The following is a 20,649-nucleotide window of genomic DNA, read 5'->3' as shown; positions in this document are numbered from 1 at the left end:
CATCTAATGCTGGGTCACAATGCGAGTTGCAAAGTCGTGAGGTCGCAAAGAATTGACCAATCACAGTCGATATCTTCTCAAATCGATGTGATGGGTCAATTCTGTGCGACTAAACTTTGCGACTCGCATTGTAGACCAGATTAAGATACTACTTAAGACGGTATTGAAATAAGATTGATTATGAATACCGGCCTAGTGCCCGTCTCCCAATAGGGCCGTATTATTAGCCGTCCGAAGCTTGCGAAGCCGCGCTAGGAACGCGTCAAGCTGAAATTTCACGCAAGCGAAGAAAAGCTAGCGTTTATCCCCACTCCACCTCACTGTAAAGCCAGCGAAGAACAGCTAACGCTATCGCCTCTATCTTTTTCATGGAGCGAAGAAAAGCTGGCGTATTACCCCTACTTCGCGCAATGCAAAGTGGCATTGAAAAGCAGAGCTAACGCTACTTAACCTAGAAGAAGAAGAACTACGTATAATAAAAATGGAGTACTCCAATTATTATAGACAGTACATCGCGTACGTTGAATATTACAGACGTACAGTGGCAGCTACAGTTGCAGCAGAGGTTGTAAGGAGACGACGCATAGCCGCTATAGCTGCTATGTATTTAATGAAAAAAAAGAGAAGATACGCGAAGAAAAGGTTTTGGGTAGCACCCATTTTCGAAAATCGTGATGAACATAGTTTTTTCTTTGCGTCGGTCCCGAAGTTAATATTGGAGGACATACGATTCCACAATTACTTTCGGATGACCGCAACTCAGTTGGAAGAATTGTTGGGCATGGTTGGACCAAGATTGCAAAAGCAGGACGTCATTCGACAAAGTATCTCACCAGCTGAACGGTTGGCATTAACATTGAGGTTTGTTTTGCTTGATCCAATTTAATTTTTAATTGAGTGTTTTTTGTAGTGTAACAACGTTACAACGTAACAACGTTATACATTTTTGCTTAATGCATGAATATGGTATATTATATATTAAATATTATAGATATCTTGCTTCTGGGGACTCCATGATATCGATGTCCTACCAATATCTCGTGGGAGTGACAACAGCGAGTAATATCATCCATGAAACCTGCAAAGCAATATGGGATGTTTTATGCCCTTTGGTTCTTCCGGGCCGACTGGAAGAAAGAGATTGGGTGGATATCGCCAATGATTATAACGAAAGATGGAATTTCGTTCATTGCATTGGAGCCATTGATGGCAAGCACGTCACCATTCAAGTACGTAAAATCATTGTTGGTATACGATAGAATTTAACAGGAAGTACAATTTGAGATAACAATTCTTACTTTTAGTGTCCCAATAATGCTGGATCAGCGTTTTATAATTATAAACACAGTCACAGCATAGTTCTCATGGCTATCTGCGATGCAAATTATATAATACGTTTTGTGGATATCGGGGCATACGGACGACGAAGTGATGGTGGCGTCTTCAAAGAAAGTGCTATGGGGAAAGCGTTCGAAGAAGGTGGAATGAATATTCCACAGCCAGCAGCGGTTGGAGAAGGAGGACCTGTTTTACCCTACTGTCTTGTGGGAGATGAAGCCTTTCCTTTGAAGCCATACTTGCTTCGTCCGTATCCAGGTAGAGGACTTACACCAGAGCAAGAGGTGTACAATTACCGTCTGAGTCGTGCGAGACGAATGATAGAAAACGTGTTTGGTATACTCGCCAGTCAATGGAGAGTATACAGAAAACCAATTATCGCCAGTCCTGATAACGCAAAACTAATCGTTCAAGCAACTATTTGTCTGCATAATTGGCTTCGCCGGCAGGACATTGATGAGAACGCATATGTGCCTCCGGGTTTGATCGATGCCGATGATCCACACTGTCCAAATGACTTTAGACCAGGGTCTTGGCGTGTCATCATGGAAAATGGATGTGCATTCAGAGACATCTCAAACTGTGGATCGAACACGAGTGCCCGACAATGCATAAAAATTCGAAATGAATTTTGTCGCTATTTTAATAACGAGGGAGCAGTGCCGTGGCAATAGGTTTCATACGCGTACTTGGCGCGAGAAACTACCATGTCTCTTGATCAGTTTGCTGCGACAAAAAAGTTATTATATATGTATATAACCTGTGTGTGTGTGTGTGTGTAGTATGTTCTTGAAAATTAATAAAGCATCTAGAAATGCATTTTATAATAATAGTCCATTGCTAAAGATTATCCATGCGACTATTAAGTCTAAAAAAAAAGAGTAGATAAACGACAACAATACGAGAACTATGTCTGTATTATTGTCAATTGTAAAAACAATAAAAAATTGTCTATATCAGCCGGTTGTGTTGGTGGAGGAGGAGGAGGAGGTATAAATAAACGGTGGAATGTTATTGAATTATAAAAGAAACATTACATTAATTAAAACTATAATTTTTTATTATGTTTTATTATGTAAGTAACTTAACAAAAACATTTATCATCTTATACTTATATCATCACTGAATAGTCTTTTCGCTCTCTCTAAATCGTTTGCATCCTTCGATTACAGTTTCTTCGCTTTACTCAGAATTTGCATCACTTGTAGCATAATATCGTCCACTCTCCGAGGATCGATTTCTCTAAGTTGGGCAGCAACGAGACTGCCAAATAAAGCCGCTTTGTCAGTCGGTTGTGTTGGTGGAGGAGGAGGAGGTGTAAACGGCGGAATGTTGATTGTAGGTGGTTGACCGAGGGCATCAACCAATCGATCAAAGGGTCTATCTTCATCTATACTGAGACGACGCTTACCTACAACCATATTCACAAATCCTGTATTTCCTATCTATTAAAATTATATTCATAAGTCAAATAAAGGGTATAATAGAGGCAAATTAAACCAAAAAAGTGCATTATCTCGGAACCGGTTAAAACTACTCGGTTTTGAACGTTTTTTTTAAATGTAGATAATTAAAAACACTACAATGTTTATGGGTTAAAAATTGACGCTTTAAATAGGAAATTCAAGAAAAATCTGAAAAATTGAAATTCTAAGAAAACATTTTTTAAACATCCGAGTAGTTTTAACCGGTTCCGAGATCAAAACCTAATTTGCCTCCACTAGTACTACGTAGTAGACTTGTTAGTTTACTCACGTGATCCACGACTGCTGCTGTTGCTGCCAATGCTGCCATCACGAAAGATGTCACTATCATTGGATAGTTCCTCATGACCTTCAGACGCCGGAATATGGTTGCAGTCCTTTAACAGTTTTGTACAGTTTGTAAATTTGCATGCAATAAATATAAATAAAAATGTACTAGTGCATTGAGACACGTTTGTACGCTCGTAAATTTATATATACGTACTCGGTTTGAAGCTGCATATCATTAATGAACTGCATCCGCTCAGCGTGCACCCAGCTACTTCTTCGTGTTCCCGCTGAGCCACTCGGTTGGTGCTGTTTATTTCTATGGATTCTGTTAGCATCGCACAGAGATTTCCATTTTTTTTTATAGTTGCAACGTCCATCGTAGCTGGAAAAGATAAAAATATATTTATGGCATACTAATAAATTTTATTCCAGTCAAGTTATGAACGTAGAATATTACAGTTCATTGCTGCAACTATTTCCTCCCATAGTTTATTTCTGGCTCTCAGGCCTCGTTCTGCAAGAGGACGACGACAATCGTACAGCGCGGGACGCTTACGAACTTCTTCAATAAGCTGTTCTCTTGCAAAACTTTTGGTTTTGCCAATTGCCATCGGCCTCTCGGTTTTGGATTTGGGTGGTCTCCTCCCTCGGCTCCAGCACCATTGCCTCCGTACCGTCCACCAAACTTTTCCGAATAATTTGTCCGTCATCTGCACATTACAGCATCCACTAATGCTACTTACAATATGTATATAATAAAAAAAGGCATTAATACTCACCGCTTTGAGGATAAATATATAAATTTCATCTATATAAAATTCATTAAATCTTCAAAGCAAAGATGCGGATCTATTTCATTTTTATGAAGGATAGTTTCACACATGCCACAGGTGTACACTAGAGTTTCCTACAATATAACAAATAAATTTATATAACTTAAATAAATAAGAAATAAAGAGCAACCTACCTATAAATATGCTTATTACTGTATAATATATACTAACTTCGTTTATATTTTCTGGCGATGTAAAATTATCAGTCAGTTCCCCTTCAGGTATCCCTTCAGCCATACTTATTCGAATTTTTTAACTTTTTAGAATTTTTTGACTTCTTTCTTTCTCTCTGTATCACCACGTGTTTTCGGCGTTCGGCGTTGCTTCGCTAAAAGTTCAACTGTGTTGAACTTTGAGCGAAGCAACGCCGTAAAGCCAACTTGACGAAAATTGATGGAGTGGGGGTAAAACGCTGGCTTTTCTTCGCTCCATGAAATTGCAGCTTCAGGGAGGTCAAAGTGAGTCACCCAGCCGCGTATCGGGCGTATCGACTCTGCGACCAATCACAGACGATCCGCCGTTTTCGATACGCTCAACAATCTTTTGAACATTGTTTGAGCGGATCGCACACTCACACATGTATGTACAGTCGTACGTGTGGGTCGAGCCCTCCTTTTTGGGCTCAGGTGCCATATTGAGTGTAGAAAGTGCACTAGTAGTGCAGTAGAGAAAAGAGAAGAGTAGAGGTCTGCGTTTTGTCTTCCGATATTGTAATCTTATTTTTTGTCAAGAAAATTCTTTTTTATTTACTATTATGTGGTATTATGTTTGCAAAAATAATACGTAATTTTTTGGGTTATATGTAAGGTACATGTAAGGTATATATAAAGAAAATGTAATATAAAGTAGAAAATCCTTTTTTATTTACTATTATGTAATACTATTATTTTACAAAAATGAAACGATATTTTTTGGGTTATATGTACATGTAAGGTGTATATAAAGAAAATGTAACATCAAGTAGAAAATCCTTTTTTATTTACTATTATGTAGTACTATTATGTTTGCAAAAATGAAACGTCGACGACAAATTTGTTGGATTATATGTAAGGTACATGTAAGATATATAAAGAAAATATAATATCAAGTAGCACATTAAAAATCATTTTCTATTATGAGATTATCACTCGCTCCTTGTAATAATCGCCGTTGTACGGTAAATATAGGACGCACCCAATATATTGTCGTTCTTTTTTAGATTCTTCGTTTACCGCATTACGTACAGTGCATACAATAGAAATATTTTACGTCGCAATTATTGTCGACGAAAACTACTGTAACTTCATTTAAATTTATTTACAAAACAGAAAATGGCTAGTAGTATTGTTTCGGATCCATTTTCTGCCGTACACCGATGTCACGCGAAACTCAATTCTTCGGCGAACGCAAGCGAGGTGATCCTCTTCGAGAAGAAAACAAGGGCGATCTGGATCTGAAACGTAATCGACGTGATGACACTGTTCTCGGGTAATCTAGGTGATTTGGATGTAGATCTAAGCGGTGGCGAATACCTTTGCGATCACCTTGGCGATCTTGATCTCGACACTGATTTTTTGCCGTACAACTGGCTTCACTTTGGAGGTTATTACGTTTGTTCCTTTTAGATGCATGCGTCACATGCGTGTTTGTGTGTGTGTGTTCAGTACGCGTCGCCAAACGGGTCCTACTGTCCCATGGAGCGGATAAAGCGGAAGCGTAACCAGCGGATCGCCGGATTAGCAAATTATACTTTGCTCATAATTTACCGCCAGTCTCCGGCTACAGCAAAGTATAATACACTACATAATACACTACATGACATGATAGTTCTCAAATACTTTGGAAATTTGTATTCAACATATTATTAAAAGAAATGAACAAATATTTACTTTTTAAAATTTTAAACAAATAAATCAAAATAAAAAATATTAATTTTTTCCCTCAATTTCTCAAACAATCCGTTTTGCTCCTTATTTTCGAAATATATTTTCCGAAAAATATCAATTATTTACATTAAATTTACAAATTGATGATAAAACCACAAAAAATGTCATATTAAATCGAAAAGTTGACATTTTAAAAACTTCATAACTCGGAAACCACTTCTATTCCAAAATTGAAATTTTCAGGGTTGTTTAAGGATATAATGAAGTATATTCCCTGAAAATTTCAAAGGATTTCGAGTTGAAAGAAAAAAGTTCTGGCTATCTGAAAATGGCGATTTTTCGAAAATCGATCGGCTTTAGATGGCCATAATTTAACGAAATAGAAGCAATCAAGTAAAAAGTGGGTAGATTTCTTCAGAGTATACCTGAACAAAAAATATCAGCTGCTGATCAACCCTCTACTTCGAAAACTGTAGATATGACAGCATTTCAAAAATAGGCAAAATTTCTCTAAAACAGTGTTTAGTTAGCAGCTCGCCGTGAAGCCGGACTTGAGTGTAAACCAATGACCAATTTTTTTCCTTAAAAGTAGAGGGTTTTACAGAAAAGAATGCGGCACTCAAACGAGTCTCTAAGTTATATAGAAGCTGAGATATAAATTTTTGAAAATGACTGAAAAATCGACTTTTTTTCAAAATTCAAAAAATTCTCCAACGGCCGGATTTGATCGAATCGGGCTCAAATTTTCAGGATCATCTCCTTTTCTAGTGTACTTTCGAGGAAAAAATCGGCATCAAAATCGGTGACCCACCCCCGCAACCTTTGGTCGAAAAGTAATGGATCTGCCCATATACATACATACATACATATATACATATATATTTATAAATCTTTATAAATGTAACGTAGCGCATCTCGTCGATTTGCCAACTCGAGATTCGGCACTCGGCGAGACACGTACGCGATACCCGAAATACGTGGCATCGTGGCAACGTCGCATAGCCGGCGCGTGCCGAAGCAGCTACGTCATAGCTCAAGAGAGAAGGAGACAGCCGAGACAGCAGATCGTATGTCTGTCCTTCTCTCCTCGCTCGAAGCTTGCCGAGCGCCGGGCCGGCCGAGCGCGGCCGCCACGGCCAACAGATCCCCTCCAGCTGGCTAGTTCGGACACGAACCATTAGCACGGACGCAAACCATGTGCGGTTACCGAGCGAAACGACGTAGTTGAGTTGCACCTTTCTCAGGGCGGCGCGTCGGAAAATCGGGCACACAAAAATTGACGAAAAACGCCGGGATGGCCTCTCTCAGGTTTCTCTCTGCCGCTACTGTAGCGCTACACGAATGCGTACCAGCCATTGGCTGTTCATGGTAGCGCTACCAATGGCTGGTACGCATTCGTGTAGCGCTACAGTAGCGGTGTCTTACCTAAACACACCCATTAACCAAAAAGGAAGGAAGGAAGGAAGGTGTAGACGATTGATTGCGAGATAACGTGGTTTTGTTCAGAAAATACAAAAAAAGGCCTTTAAATAATTGATGTGATAAAATAGATAACATTTAGATCGTATATCGATACATGAAACTATGCTTGCGCTAAAAGATTATGGTAGCAGCGACGAAAATAGTGAGACGGAAAATGTCGACTTCACGTCCATATTTCCCAGTGACAATTCATTCCCAGTGGAAATTCCAATTTCCAAATTTGCTCGGCTCCTGAAGTCGTACCTACTGTGAGTATTTACGTGCGTTCAGCCTGTTTTCAATTACCATTTTGAGGTTATAAATAATCGTATTATTAAACAATACCATGAACTTGACCGATCTGTGAATAATACAAATAGATAGAAATATTCCTTATACTCGACTGGATCTTTATACCTATGTAAATCCTATTATTGCTACTTTACAAATGTCTATTTTGATGGAAAAAAATGAACACTTATTTACAACAATGATTATTTAGGGAACAGAATTGTGTGTAAAACACATAGATCCAACTGCAATGGAAGTTACATACAATCCAAGTATGAGGAACTTTTTGGACCCGAGGTAGGACCCGAAAATCCATTCAAGACACAGCAGCAGCGTGCAGTGAAAAATATGCTATCTGGATATGTGGAAAGTGCGCATATAAGTGAATTTCAGTTTGAAAATCAAAGGAGAACATTTGCCAGTTATGGTACGCATAATACAAAATTAATTTAATATATATAGTTGATTAATACTCTATCTTATTAAAATCTTGAATCTTGAAACCATTTTTAACTTATATCTTCACTTTAATACTCCAACAAAATGCTTATTTATATCTAAATATCTGAAATATTGAGCCTAAATAAAATAAAAATTTATTTAATATCTAAAATTTAATTAAAAATTTTTGTCAAAATTTTGTTATCAGGATATGCACTAGATCCAACTGTAGATGGTAGTGTGGATGAAGGTAGAGTTATGATCGGTGCAACGGAAGCGGCAGAAGAAGCGGGGCGGCAAGACCGTTTTTGAAAGTACCACCCTGAGACTCTCAGACAAACGAAAGAGGCACAGAAACAACGATCCATCGGATATAGAAGGTTTTTTTGGGTCCTTGGGGTGGTTACATTGATGAAAAACGAGTTTATCAAGCCAAGCGAAGATGAAGCCGCTGAATTAGAAGAAATCTTAGCCAAACGAAATAAACGAGGAAAGCAGACAGAGGAGAAACCACTCGAGGAGAAGACCATATTACATAGTAATGTGCCCATATATATTATCAACATATATTGTAAATACATAAATTAGTAACAAAGTTGCTTTTTATATAGAATAGTTTTTAGAATTTCATCATTATGTAAATTAATTCAAACTTAAACTAAATTTATTAAGATAAAATTTTTAACATGAGTATTGTCTTGAAATTTACTTCATAACATTTAATAATTTTACATTGCAGTCAAAGACAGTGTGGACTATCAGGGACGCTCGTTCTTGCACGCGCCTCAGGATGTAGGTGTGAATCTCAGATCGGAATCACCACCCGATCGTTGCTTTTTACCAAAGGCGCAAATTCACATGTGGGAAGGCCACACCAAAGGCATTTCGCAAATCCGATGGTTTCCACGTACAGCGCATTTATTACTGTCCTGTAGTATGGATTGTCGAGTGAAGGTATTTGATGTGACGATTATTTTAATTTGATATGTTAACATATACAAATACTATGTTATATTAATATGTCTTATTATGTACAGTTGTGGGAAGTATACAAAGACAGGAGATGCGTTCGTACATACTAGGACATCGACAAGCGGTACGGGACATAAGTTTTGACAATGACGGCAAGCGATTTTTATCAGCGGCTTACGATCGATACGTGAAACTTGGGACACAGAAACAGGAGCTTGTATCAGTCGCTTCACGAGTAGAAAGATCCCATATTGTGCCAAGTTTAATCCTGATCCAGATAAACAGCATCTCTTTGTAGCTGGTACCAGTGATAAAAAGATAATTTGCGTAAGTAAAAAAAAATATTTTTTTACTTATCGAAAACAACAATGATGTGATTTAAGATCACATCATTATTGTTTCGATCAAGATTTTGATGATACAGACACACAAAAATGACCTCATTCGTAACAGTAAACATGCAACAATAAATGTAAAAATAAAGTATAATAACGTAATTAACGTCTTCAACTAAATATTAATAATTTAATATTCTGTTACAGTGGGATATACGTTCTGGTGAAATAACACAGGAATATGATAGACACTTAGGTGCTGTGAATACCATCACGTTTGTCGACGAAAATAGACGATTCGTCACAACCAGTGACGATAAAAGTCTTCGGGTTTGGGAATGGTATGAATTCTCTATTAATTCCATTAATTCTCGTAAAGGTTATTTCCGGAAAAATGAGATTAATTCGTTATTAAAGATAAATTCTTTTTTTTATGTATAGGGACATTCCTGTGGATATGAAATACATAGCTGATCCATCCATGCATTCTATGCCGGCGGTAACGCCGTCACGAAATCAGAAATGGCTCGCTTGCCAAAGCATGGATAACAAAATTGTTATATTTTCGGCGTTAAATAGATTCAAAATGAATCGAAAGAAGACGTTCACGGGGCATATGGTCGCAGGATATGCGTGCGGTTTAGACTTCTCGCCAGATATGAGGTAATATATATATAAAAAAAAATGTGTTTCTTAGTAAAATATAATCTTTAAAATCTTGATTATTTTTATAGAAAATGATCAATCTTTCGGTAAAGTATTATATTTGTTCTTATTTCAGTTACTTGGTATCGGGCGATGCAGATGGTAAGTGCTACATATGGGACTGGAAAACAACAAAGTTGTACAAAAAGTGGAAGGCGCACGACGGGGTGTGCATTGACGTATTATGGCATCCTCATGAGCCTTCTCGACTCGCTACTGCTGGCTGGGACGGCAAGATCAAGTACTGGGACTAAAACAATTCCCAACAAGCCGTAAGCCACAGTCAGACATCCTTGTTGACAACAGACATATTTTGTATATTTGTAAATAATAAATATTGATAATTAAAAGAAAATAAAATTTTTAAAACACTAATTGTCATTGATAATGCACAAATAATGAATGTATGACAATGTATGAATGCTTTTATATTATAGACTATATATAAATGATATCAAATTATTTTAATTAAAGAAAATCTGCTCTCTATTTCTCAATCCTTTAATTACTTTCTCGTCATAATACCTTATCCAATCGAATATATCATCGGTGAATGTGTATATGTATTATCAAGTTTGATTGTTCGGTAGAACACTCGTCATTGCTATACAATTGCGACGGTACATACGTGGCACGCATAACGCATATAATACTATTGAATCCTGTTATCTGGCGACACGAATATACCCACCATTATTTAACATACCACTTCTCTCCAACCTTGCCCGATACCGATGAGTTAGCAACCCTGTTCCGTGGGATATGGCGTGAAAAATCAATAGTGCGCGCGTCAGTGTACACCGTACGTTCGTGCAGTCGCTCTCGTATTTTAGCCCCCGATTGGAAAATTACGCGAACGAACTGCAGCGGATTCTTTACCTGTGCCGTATACAGCACCCTACCCATGAAATCCCTTGTGAATTGTAAGCGTTATGCAAGCGGCAAATATTTATCAAGACATTTACAGATAGAGGTAGTGTTGTCTATTACCACGCAATAAAGTGGAAGGTGAGTTTTCTGTTTACACCTATGCACATGCATCATACACGTCGCAAATCCGGTGTTCACGAAGCGTATTGTTGCGACTACCAATCCAAGTCGTTGTGATAAATGTCGATAAAGAATAATGTCGATTTTAAAACGATGAATATTCCACGTATTAAAAATGTATACATGTATCGAAAAAGCATACATGTGTATCTTCCTCTTTTTGTTGAATTGTTTTTTTTTATTTTAATAGAGGAGAAAGTATGGTAATACCCAGGTAGAACACAAAATCATAATAAGATCATGATGACATCAAATAGGAGTCATTTTAGGAAAAATCATTATGACGTCAATCGATACACTTTTTATGATGATTTTGTGATGAATTCTTGATATAGCAATGATTTTTTAGTGATTTTTTAAATCACGATTACATCAAAATGACGTCTAAATGATGTCAAAATGATGAGAAAATGATCAAATGATGATTAAAAAGTGAGTTTTTGTAATCATTTTCTATTCCTCTTGACATCATTTTGGTGTTATCGTGATTGACTGCATTCAGTAAAACATTTATTTTGCAACTGTTGAAAGTTTTCTTCGCTAAGATAAAACTATTTCTTTAAATCTAAAAGTATAATCTAATCTTAGCAAAGAAAACTTCCAAAACAGATGCAAAATAAACGTTCTCCTGAATGTGGCCATTTATATTATCTGAAATGTACATAATTTATTTGTAAAAGATGTCAAAAGGTAAAAAAAAGCATAAAATTGGATATTATACGTTATAGATATATAATTGCATCTTAAAAATTGCACAAAAGAAAATTCTTATCAATATACGTAAGTAAATACTACTGTATCACAAAACAGTATCACAAAAAATAGTCTTATAATAATAAACTACAAATTATGAAAAAACAAAAAGGAACTTTACTTTTTAGGAAATAGCCAACTAGGCTACACTGGCCTAGTTGGCACCGATCTCTTGATACGCGTATCAAATAGTATATTTAAGCTGATCAGCCAATAATCAAACTAATTCACTAGTTATTTAATACCCGTATTAAGTGATCGGTGTAAACTAGGCCACTATCTATAGATATAATTGCATCTTAAAATTACATTTAACGAAAACATTCTTTTTATCAATACATCAGTCAATACTTATTATCACAAAATAGTATCACAAAAAAGTCATAATATAATGAACCGTAAATTATTGACAAACAAAAACGAACTTAATTTTTTAGAAAATATTCTCTTATACTACTTATCAATTGGAGGGGTTAAAGTCAAATTTTTTAAAATATTGACTCGTGCGCATAGATACAATCTATACAATATATAATTTGCATCTATGCACACGAGTAAATATTTTTAAAAATTTGACTTACACCACTGACTTTTACCCCTACAATTAATATTCAATTATTAAAAATATATATATAAAGCAGAAAAATATATTAATTAACTTTTCGTTGATTACTTGTGTACAACCATCGCGATATTTTCTTTTCCATTTTTGTTAAATTGCTCTGAGGGAAAGCATTCAAAACAGCACCTAAAATAAAAAATAAAACAAAAAAGTTTATGCATTGTTCAAAACAATAAATATAATTTATGAATAAATTTTACGCAAATTTTAACTTACAACTGATTGCTTCATGAAGTTTTGTATTTTCGAATTTAAGTTTATCACCTGACCCTGAAAAATTCATCATTCGAGCCAAAGAATTTGATATTATTTTTGGTAATAAACGGCCAACAGCTGTATATTCATCAGTTTGTGAATCAATCTTCATTAATTTCACAAAATAATCCACCTGAAAAAAAGGAAAATTTAAGTTTATGTATAACTAATTACATATATATGTAATAAAATTTCTCTTCATTATGAGATGCGATCCACTTGATGTTACAAATGCTTCAAAGCATTTGATTGACCAATCAGAATAAAGAACTTTACAAATTGGCCAATCAAAGAATGCTTTGAAACATTTGTAGTGTCAAGTGAATTGCATCCATAATCAACAACAAGCGTAGAGAAATTTAATTTAAATATAATGCCCAGAGAAATTTATTTTATATTTATTATGAGTGATGCAAGTATACTTACTACAGGATAAAAATTATCATCAGACATCAAGAATGTTTGAATTTCTAAAAATGAGTCTTCATTATTTAAGGGCAGTGTAGGAAGATTTTTTGGCTTAATGACTTTTTCCTCTTCTGGAGCTAATTTACGATATATTCTGTTAAGCATCACAATAACGTTGTCTGTTTTGCCATTTAGTTCTTCTTGCCTGTCCGCTAAAGTTCTAAGGACAGCAGCAACATGGTGATCTAAAAGTAAATTATAACAATAATAATTATGTCAAAGTCAAGCAAAAACCAAGAAGATGAAAAGAAATATAAGTAAGATACATTTAAATATGTTAAATTATTCATCAATGGAAGGAAATACAATTTATTTCATAAATATAAAAAGCAATATAAATTACCTGAGTGCATACCAACATTTTTCATTAAAGATGACAATGCTGAAATATAAATCAGCAACAAAATGTCAATATAGATAGACATACGATAATGAAATTAATATAAAATTAATAGAAAAGTTATAGTTCAAAAATAAAAATAAAATAACCTTACATTTATGATGTGACTGATCAAGAGTCATAATCTTAGGAGATAAAGCAGTATCTTTAACTGTATCATTGAGAGAAACCGTTGTTGCAGAGGATGTTTCACTTGATGGTGATTTCTTTTCCAAAGGTAATGAAGCATTCAAAGATGTATCTTCATGTGCTTTAACGATAAACAATAAGAAACAATAATTGATAAAACAAGATGCATTAGAAGTAACTAACTATATATATTATTTTCAATCGTGAAGTATGTTAACTAAAAAAATAAAGTAAACAATACAATACAAAGATACTAATAATTTGAGCTGGACCTAAAAACTGTAGCTTTTGTAAATAAAATTTTAGTTGTAGAAGTTTGATTAACAACTTCAGATAGAACATTTAGAACTGAAGAGATAAGAAATGAATTCTTCACAAAACAGCACTTATTAATGATTGAGAAAAATAAATACTATTCTACACTGTTATATATATATATATATATATATGTATATATATATATATACATACCTTTATCTTTCATGAGAGCAGAGGTAATTTCAGAGAACTGTGATTCTGTCCGATATGGTAATGTATTTAAAAACTTAGAAGTAGTCTGCTTTTCTATAACCGCTGAAAAAATATATATAACTGTTTTAAATGTAAATAATATTAAAATCAAAACTTTCTTTTATCATAAAAAAATCTATCTGTACGCGACAATAGGGTTATCTCGAATCATCCTGAACATATGTGTGTGTGCGTGCGTGCGTGGGTGTGTGTGTGTGTGTGTGTGTGTGTGTGTGTGTGTGTGTGTGTGTGTGTGTGTGTGTGTGTACCTTTATCTTTCATGAGAGCTGAGGTAATTTCAGAGGAAGGTGAGTCTTTCCGATATGGTAATGTATTTAAAAACTTAGAAGTAGTCTGCTTTTTCATAACCGCTGAAAAAAAATAATAATGACTGTTTTAGATGTAAAATATATTAAAATCAACTTTCTTTTAACGTAAAAAAATAAAAGTACTGTCTGTATATTTGAAAAAGAATTGAGAAGATAACTTTACTTTAAATATTTTAATCTAATTATTGCTTTATTCAAAGATCATACAATTTAAGAAGAAAATACAATTTAAGAAATAAGACTGTTTGATACACGTACAATGTATTAAATTATATTAAATTAGCTTGATATGATATAAATGATGATGTATCTAACTAATACAATGCACATCAAAAAGACATAACAAATCAAAATAGTATTCAGATATAAACATCAGTTTTATACTGTTTATATAAACGTGGATTATTAAATCAATTTTAATAACAAGATTCATTATTGTTGAGATAAATCCTATAAACACAGGATTTGTATAACATATTCAACTTACCATCTTGTAAAGGAGATAGTTGTTTTTTATTATCCAAAAGTGCTTTTACTTTAGTTCTGATATTCTCTGATACAAGACCTTCTTCCTCATCTTCACTACTACTATCATTAACAAAAGAGTGTTTGCTTTTTGATTTCTTCAGATCAGGCTCATCAATCTCAGAATTATCAGAGTTCTCATATCTTGAAGGCTTATTTCTTTTTCGAGGCTTCAAACGATCTACATCTGTTTCTCCAGCAGCTGTATCAATAGCACTATCTTCTTCAGCTTTAATACTAGCTTTGCGTGCTTTTGCATATGTATCTGAAATAAAAAGTAATTTACTATAAAAACGCATACTCGAACAACTTTGCTAAATATGTATTTTGAAAGTAATGTTTTACAACTTTAACAATATTGTTAAAAAAAAATATGTATATATATTAGACCCATTAGAGACCCATATAATCCATCTATTATATTATATATACATATTATATTAGCTTTGTTTTGGTTTCCAGAAAATCGGTAACAAAAAATTATACACATAGTGCCACTCCCCGGAAAATTCTACCCCTATTTCATATACTTTTGGTAAAAATTCGGTTCAGGGGTTTAGGCTGGGCGTTGATGAGTCAGTCAGTCAGTCGGGACATTTTCCTTTATATATATATATATATATACATGTATACATATATACATATGCATACATATATACAAATGTATATATATATACATACACACACATATATATAAATACATAAACAAACAATTAAGTAAAACAAGTATAAACGATTAGATTTCTCTAATATATTAAGCCTAGCATTTTATTTTAAAAAACGTTGCATATTTAATGAATGATACTAAAATAACGCATTTGAGGTTTTGAATTGTCATATTTTTACAAGTAACTCATATAATAAATAGCGTAGATTTGTTATCAAAAATTAGACCGAATGTAAAAAGAAATATATCATGTGAGAATAAAAATCATACGCATTCAATATCAATTATGCAAAAATTATCATACATAATATATATCATATGATTTCAAGACTAAGTTCCCTGATTATATAAGTAACAAATTACATTATCTTACAAAAAATTATAAGTGTTTTCAAAGATTAAATTATAAGTATATAAGTGTTTTATTTTGTTACTGCACTATTGTACAAATAATACTTACTATATTCATACATAACTTGTATTGACATATCTTCAAAATCATGTTTTGGTTCCATTAGACCCATAATCCATCTATTAACTTTATCAGAGTGATATTTTTTTGGTGGCCATTTGCATATATTAAGGTCATAATTTATCCATGAAGATGGGACTACGGCTACAGTCTCTTCTTCCATATTATTAGAGGAAGAAATTTTACAACAACATACTGCAACACAAACCATAAAAATTATTACATATTGGCATAAAGGCATATATAGTTCATAAAGAATGTAAAAGGATAAGCATACTTTAGTAGAAAAATGGGATAAGTGGAATGCAGAGAAAAGTACCATCATTATTAGGCATAACTACACATTTCTCTTTAATATCTTCAATTCTCCAAAAACAGAAATCTTTTTCACAATTTGATATTTTAAAAATACCTAACTCTGAAGAGTCCATAGGAAAAGTATAATAATTTTCAAGGCATGTAAACTTTTTTCCTGCAATAATGATAACCTTCAACAGAATTAATTACGGAGTACAAACGCACAATTTCACCATTTACAGTTTTGAAGTATCGATCTGCTTTATTTATTCTTAGTGTAAAATCTTTGGTGATAACAGTGGTATATTGTTGACCTTCAATTTCTAAATGATAACCATTAATGGTTTTTTCAGTTTAACAAGATCTTCACGAGGACATGATTTTATCAGTGCACCTTGTAATTCCGTATCTCTATTAGCCAATTGTTGCAATGGTCGATGAATGGAACGCAAGTGATTTTTTATAACGCCCAAAAAATTTTCATAAGGAAATGCACTCCATGAATCCAATGCACCCCTATTGTAACATTCTTCGGCTAGATGGATGAGTGAGTGAACGTTATAAACCACAAATTCACGTCCAAATGCATCAACTGACTGACTTACAAATTGTCTTAATAAGTAATCAGCAACGGTATTCATTTCTTGAAAAAGATCATGTCTACACAAAATATAAATTGCACAATGGAGAAGAAGAAAACACTGGAAGACATTAGTAGGTACATGATCTTTTAAAACATAAATGCAATCATATAATATAAATCTTCTAAATTCAGAACCCTTCCACTTTTCCCTTTTATTTCGAACACCTAAGCTCCTTGGTTTTCGAGTAAACTCAATTGGAAAACAGTCAGTGATATCACGCAACATATTATTGATTTGAAACACAACTGCATCTGGCAATGTACACCGAGAACGAACACTTATAAGAAAATGGAGCATTCTTTTTACAACACCCAGATATACAAGATGGAGTACATCAAGACGAAATTGAGAAACCATGCCAATTCCAATATCTTCCAATATTGAGTTACCGTTATGATGGCGAGGATTATCTCTATTACGGAAAGATTCATCTGTGCGACGTGGACAATTTTGTTCAAAAAAACACATTCTATTTCTGTAATGCGTCCCTTTCACAATACATTTTTCACATGCATAGTAACCACCATGCGCAACGCATTTCTTTACAAACGAGCGAGCTTCAGCATCCAGCACAAAATTATCAATTCTAAATTGATATATAGTACCATTACTCCATTCAAAACCGTTTCTTGTAAATTCGCTACTTCAGTGACAAACTCCTCCAAGAATACATTAACATCATTAGGTTTTCAGAGCCCAAATAAACAGCAATCAGAAAAGGATATTTTAAATCTCGAAATTTTCCAAGAATAGGCCAGAAATGCTTTTCAGAACTTTTACTCAAAGGAATGCCATCTATATTAATATCTATCACTATTTCACCATGTTGATAGATATATTCGTCTGAAAGTAATTGTCGAATATTTGTTTTGATTCCCTTATACCAAAACTGTCCATCACCGAGATCACTGACAATAATTTTCCTCGAAGTATGCAATAAAGTCTTGTAACTTTTAGGCAGAAAAGGAAATAATGGTTTTAACAGAGCCAATAATGCATCAACCTTTTTCTTTGAAACTCCTCTCAAAGACCATTCTCTTAACGCATTAATAAGTAATTGTTTTTTTCTTGTTCATTATTAAACTGTGATGTTTCATCTATATCACTTTGTTTATCACAATTTTGTTCAGCAATACTTTGCTCATTATTTATATCATCATAATCTATAAACGCACTGTTTTCAATAGTACTATTACTTTTACTACTGATGGAAAAATTGTCAGAATAATTGGAGGAATTTGAACAAAGATTTGAATCTGGATCTATATTAAGATAATTGCCACCTTCTTCTTGAAAACCTATGTGATTCTCAAGGAAAGAATCTACATTTGTATCATCATTATTGCTCTCACACACATGCCTTTGAGTACCATTATTACTATTAATAGACCCCGTAGCTATAGCTTTAAGTTCATTTAATTTGATGTGTTTTTTAGTACTAATTCTATGTTTGAATGGTATCTTTCTCTTAAATAAGGCTCTCTGTAATATAAAATATAAAGAAAGGATTAATACTATAAATGTATTGATATATATGTTCAATAGAAGAACCAATTAATTCTGTTTTACGAAAATATTAAATATTTCATTAGTTTTGTAATATATACATATATACATGTTTATTGGAAGATGAATGTAAATTGTATAATAAATAGAATATGTCTAACTCGTGTGTGTGTGTGTGTTGTGTGTGTGTTGTGTGTGTGTGTGTGTGTGTGTGTGTGTGTGTGTGTGTGTGTGTGTGGAAAAATAATAAAACAAGTTTTAAAGCTTTATACCTTCTTATTGCCTGGCATGATATATTTTCATGTAATCTGATGAAAATTTAATAAAAGTGAATTTCACGATCACGAAAATCTGTACAGCTCTCTACAGCTACAATCTCAGTGTGTTTCCTCACGACCATTCGAAAGTGGATTCTCAATATAACTCTTTATAGCTCTCTGCACACAATGGAGAAACAGGGATAAATGTTAAATATTAAAAATAAAAATTAGGAATAGAGATGAGATAAACGTAACGCACAATGGATACAAATGAGATATCATACAGATACAACATAACCTGTTATTTATCTCTAGTGCTTATTGAGAAGACTGATTCTAAAACTCTATATATATAATTCCTTTATTTATTTAATATTTATTCTTATTTCTTCATTGTGCGCAGATCTTACCTTGTAAACACTATATATAGCCTCTCTCATCGAAAATCTGCTAAACGCACTTGGAAAACCACCGATCCACGCGGAATTAATTGCGAAAATAGCGGGAACGCGGGAAGTGCCGGGAAGTCTTCTTCTTCTCGAGACTTCTTTTGTCTATATAGCGCTATATAGGTTAAGAACCATGTGGCTAGTTCTCAAGAATCGGTCATAACAAAGTCACATATATTAATTACCATTTACAATTGTATTTCTACTGTCTACATTATTTCAACGATATATTAAAGCAACAGAATATTTTGGGAACCAAGGACGCTTTTATCTATAATATAGCGTACGATTTCTTTTTTCATTTTTATATCATTTTTGCGTCATTTTTTATCAGTGACTTTTAAGAGAGAAATAAAGTCATGATGATATCCTAATGATATCATTATGACTTCTATGTTCTACCTGGGAATCATTGTTATTCACTTGCTACTCGTTTACTGTTTACTCACGACCACGAGCGATTAATCCTTCCCGAAAATTATATATAATTGTTCTATCAAATACATCTACTTGAAAAAAGACGAGCGAAAAGTTTAACGCGATAATGAGCGTTTTCGAAGAATTGGTTATTTCGAGCGATGTTGTAATCTTGTATATTTGTGTTTTTTTTTACAGATGAACGTGATCGTGTCACAACAACTCCGCTCTGTTGCGCATCGTGTTCATGTGAGTTTAATTACCTTTTTTATTTTAATATGTTTATATGTGTATATTCGATCTATGAAAAAATCTCGTATCAAGAATGGTTAAACGTGAATTTGAAATTAGCAGCAGCTTTTAATAAGAGAAAAGGTCTTTATATAAATTCACAGTTTTTTAGTCATGTATATCTATCTACAGCCTGTCCCCATAGAAAAGTAGAAAGTGCCTCGTCAAGAATGCGATGCTATATAGATCGTTTCGTGCAACTAAGGCAAAGAGAGGAATCGCTAGAAGGGCCATCACGGAATCGCGGAATATATTACCGCTATTAGTCGCAATGCATAAATTCGATCGTAATATCGGGTTGTATGAATTAACGTTTATTGATCACGAGCTCCGCGGGCCGTAACTTCCATGATTTTATTGCATATGGAAAAAGCTGGGGAATATCTCGATTCGCAATGTCGTAAGTCGAAGGAAAGACCGAGCGAAAGAGGAAATGAACCGCGGTGCCGCGGTGAGTTGGCGTACGGGCAGGGGCAGGGGCAGGGGAAACGCGAATCGAGTAAAGAATGTTTACAACGTATCTCGCGGCAATAATGTAGCGTACGGTATAAGCTCATGCGAGATATTTAGTCGGATATCGTGGCGCCACGCCACCCAGGGGACCCCCTCA

The 20,649-nt window shown here is 34.2% G+C and overlaps 3 protein-coding genes, 1 long non-coding RNA gene and 1 pseudogene across 6 annotated transcripts; 2 read left to right on the top strand and 3 right to left on the bottom strand.

Annotated features, from left to right (window-relative positions):
• The first annotated feature begins 263 nt into the window (after window positions 1-263).
• On the top strand, window positions 264-2,297 carry LOC139787052 (uncharacterized). Its single transcript, XM_071726141.1, has 3 exons — window positions 264-861; window positions 992-1,229; window positions 1,305-2,297. The coding sequence occupies exons 1-3, from the start codon at window positions 482-484 to the stop codon at window positions 2,010-2,012; spliced, it is 1,326 nt and encodes a 441-aa protein (XP_071582242.1). The 5' UTR covers window positions 264-481; the 3' UTR covers window positions 2,013-2,297.
• Window positions 2,298-2,376: 79 nt separating this feature from the next.
• Window positions 2,377-3,670, bottom strand: LOC139787053 (uncharacterized). The gene is made up of 4 exons (XM_071726142.1): window positions 3,550-3,670; window positions 3,307-3,474; window positions 3,094-3,199; window positions 2,377-2,749 (listed from the first exon to the last, which is right to left on the bottom strand). The coding sequence occupies exons 1-4, from the start codon at window positions 3,576-3,578 to the stop codon at window positions 2,729-2,731; spliced, it is 324 nt and encodes a 107-aa protein (XP_071582243.1). The 5' UTR covers window positions 3,579-3,670; the 3' UTR covers window positions 2,377-2,728.
• An 18-nt stretch (window positions 3,671-3,688) lies between these two features.
• LOC139787051 (uncharacterized) lies at window positions 3,689-4,370 on the bottom strand. The gene is made up of 3 exons (XR_011722515.1): window positions 4,097-4,370; window positions 3,872-3,999; window positions 3,689-3,802 (listed from the first exon to the last, which is right to left on the bottom strand). It is a non-coding gene; the product is annotated as an uncharacterized lncRNA (long non-coding RNA).
• Window positions 4,371-7,258: 2,888 nt separating this feature from the next.
• LOC139787049 (pre-mRNA-processing factor 17-like) lies at window positions 7,259-10,355 on the top strand (annotated as a pseudogene).
• A 1,398-nt stretch (window positions 10,356-11,753) lies between these two features.
• Window positions 11,754-19,459, bottom strand: LOC139787050 (uncharacterized). 3 transcript variants are annotated; one of them, XM_071726138.1, is made up of 11 exons: window positions 19,293-19,459; window positions 18,895-19,059; window positions 16,164-16,370; window positions 14,999-15,301; window positions 14,452-14,553; window positions 14,144-14,245; window positions 13,638-13,793; window positions 13,487-13,525; window positions 13,102-13,328; window positions 12,637-12,808; window positions 11,754-12,546 (listed from the first exon to the last, which is right to left on the bottom strand). In XM_071726138.1, exons 3-11 carry the CDS (start codon window positions 16,336-16,338, stop codon window positions 12,449-12,451), a joined length of 1,374 nt encoding a protein of 457 aa, XP_071582239.1. In that variant the 5' UTR covers window positions 16,339-16,370; window positions 18,895-19,059; window positions 19,293-19,459; the 3' UTR covers window positions 11,754-12,448. The 3 variants fall into 3 exon arrangements, with proteins under 3 accessions (XP_071582239.1, XP_071582240.1, XP_071582241.1); XM_071726139.1 differs by lacking the exon at window positions 14,452-14,553; XM_071726140.1 differs by lacking the exons at window positions 14,144-14,245; window positions 14,452-14,553.
• Window positions 19,460-20,649: the final 1,190 nt, after the last annotated feature.

This window comes from Temnothorax nylanderi, unplaced genomic scaffold, assembly GCF_030848795.1.
Source record: "Temnothorax nylanderi isolate EJ_2023f unplaced genomic scaffold, tnyl_v1.0 TNYL_tig1251_pilon, whole genome shotgun sequence".
Classification (NCBI taxonomy): domain Eukaryota; kingdom Metazoa; phylum Arthropoda; class Insecta; order Hymenoptera; family Formicidae; genus Temnothorax; species Temnothorax nylanderi.
Note: the sequence above shows the minus strand (reverse complement) of the source record. Positions and strands in the feature narration are given on the sequence as shown.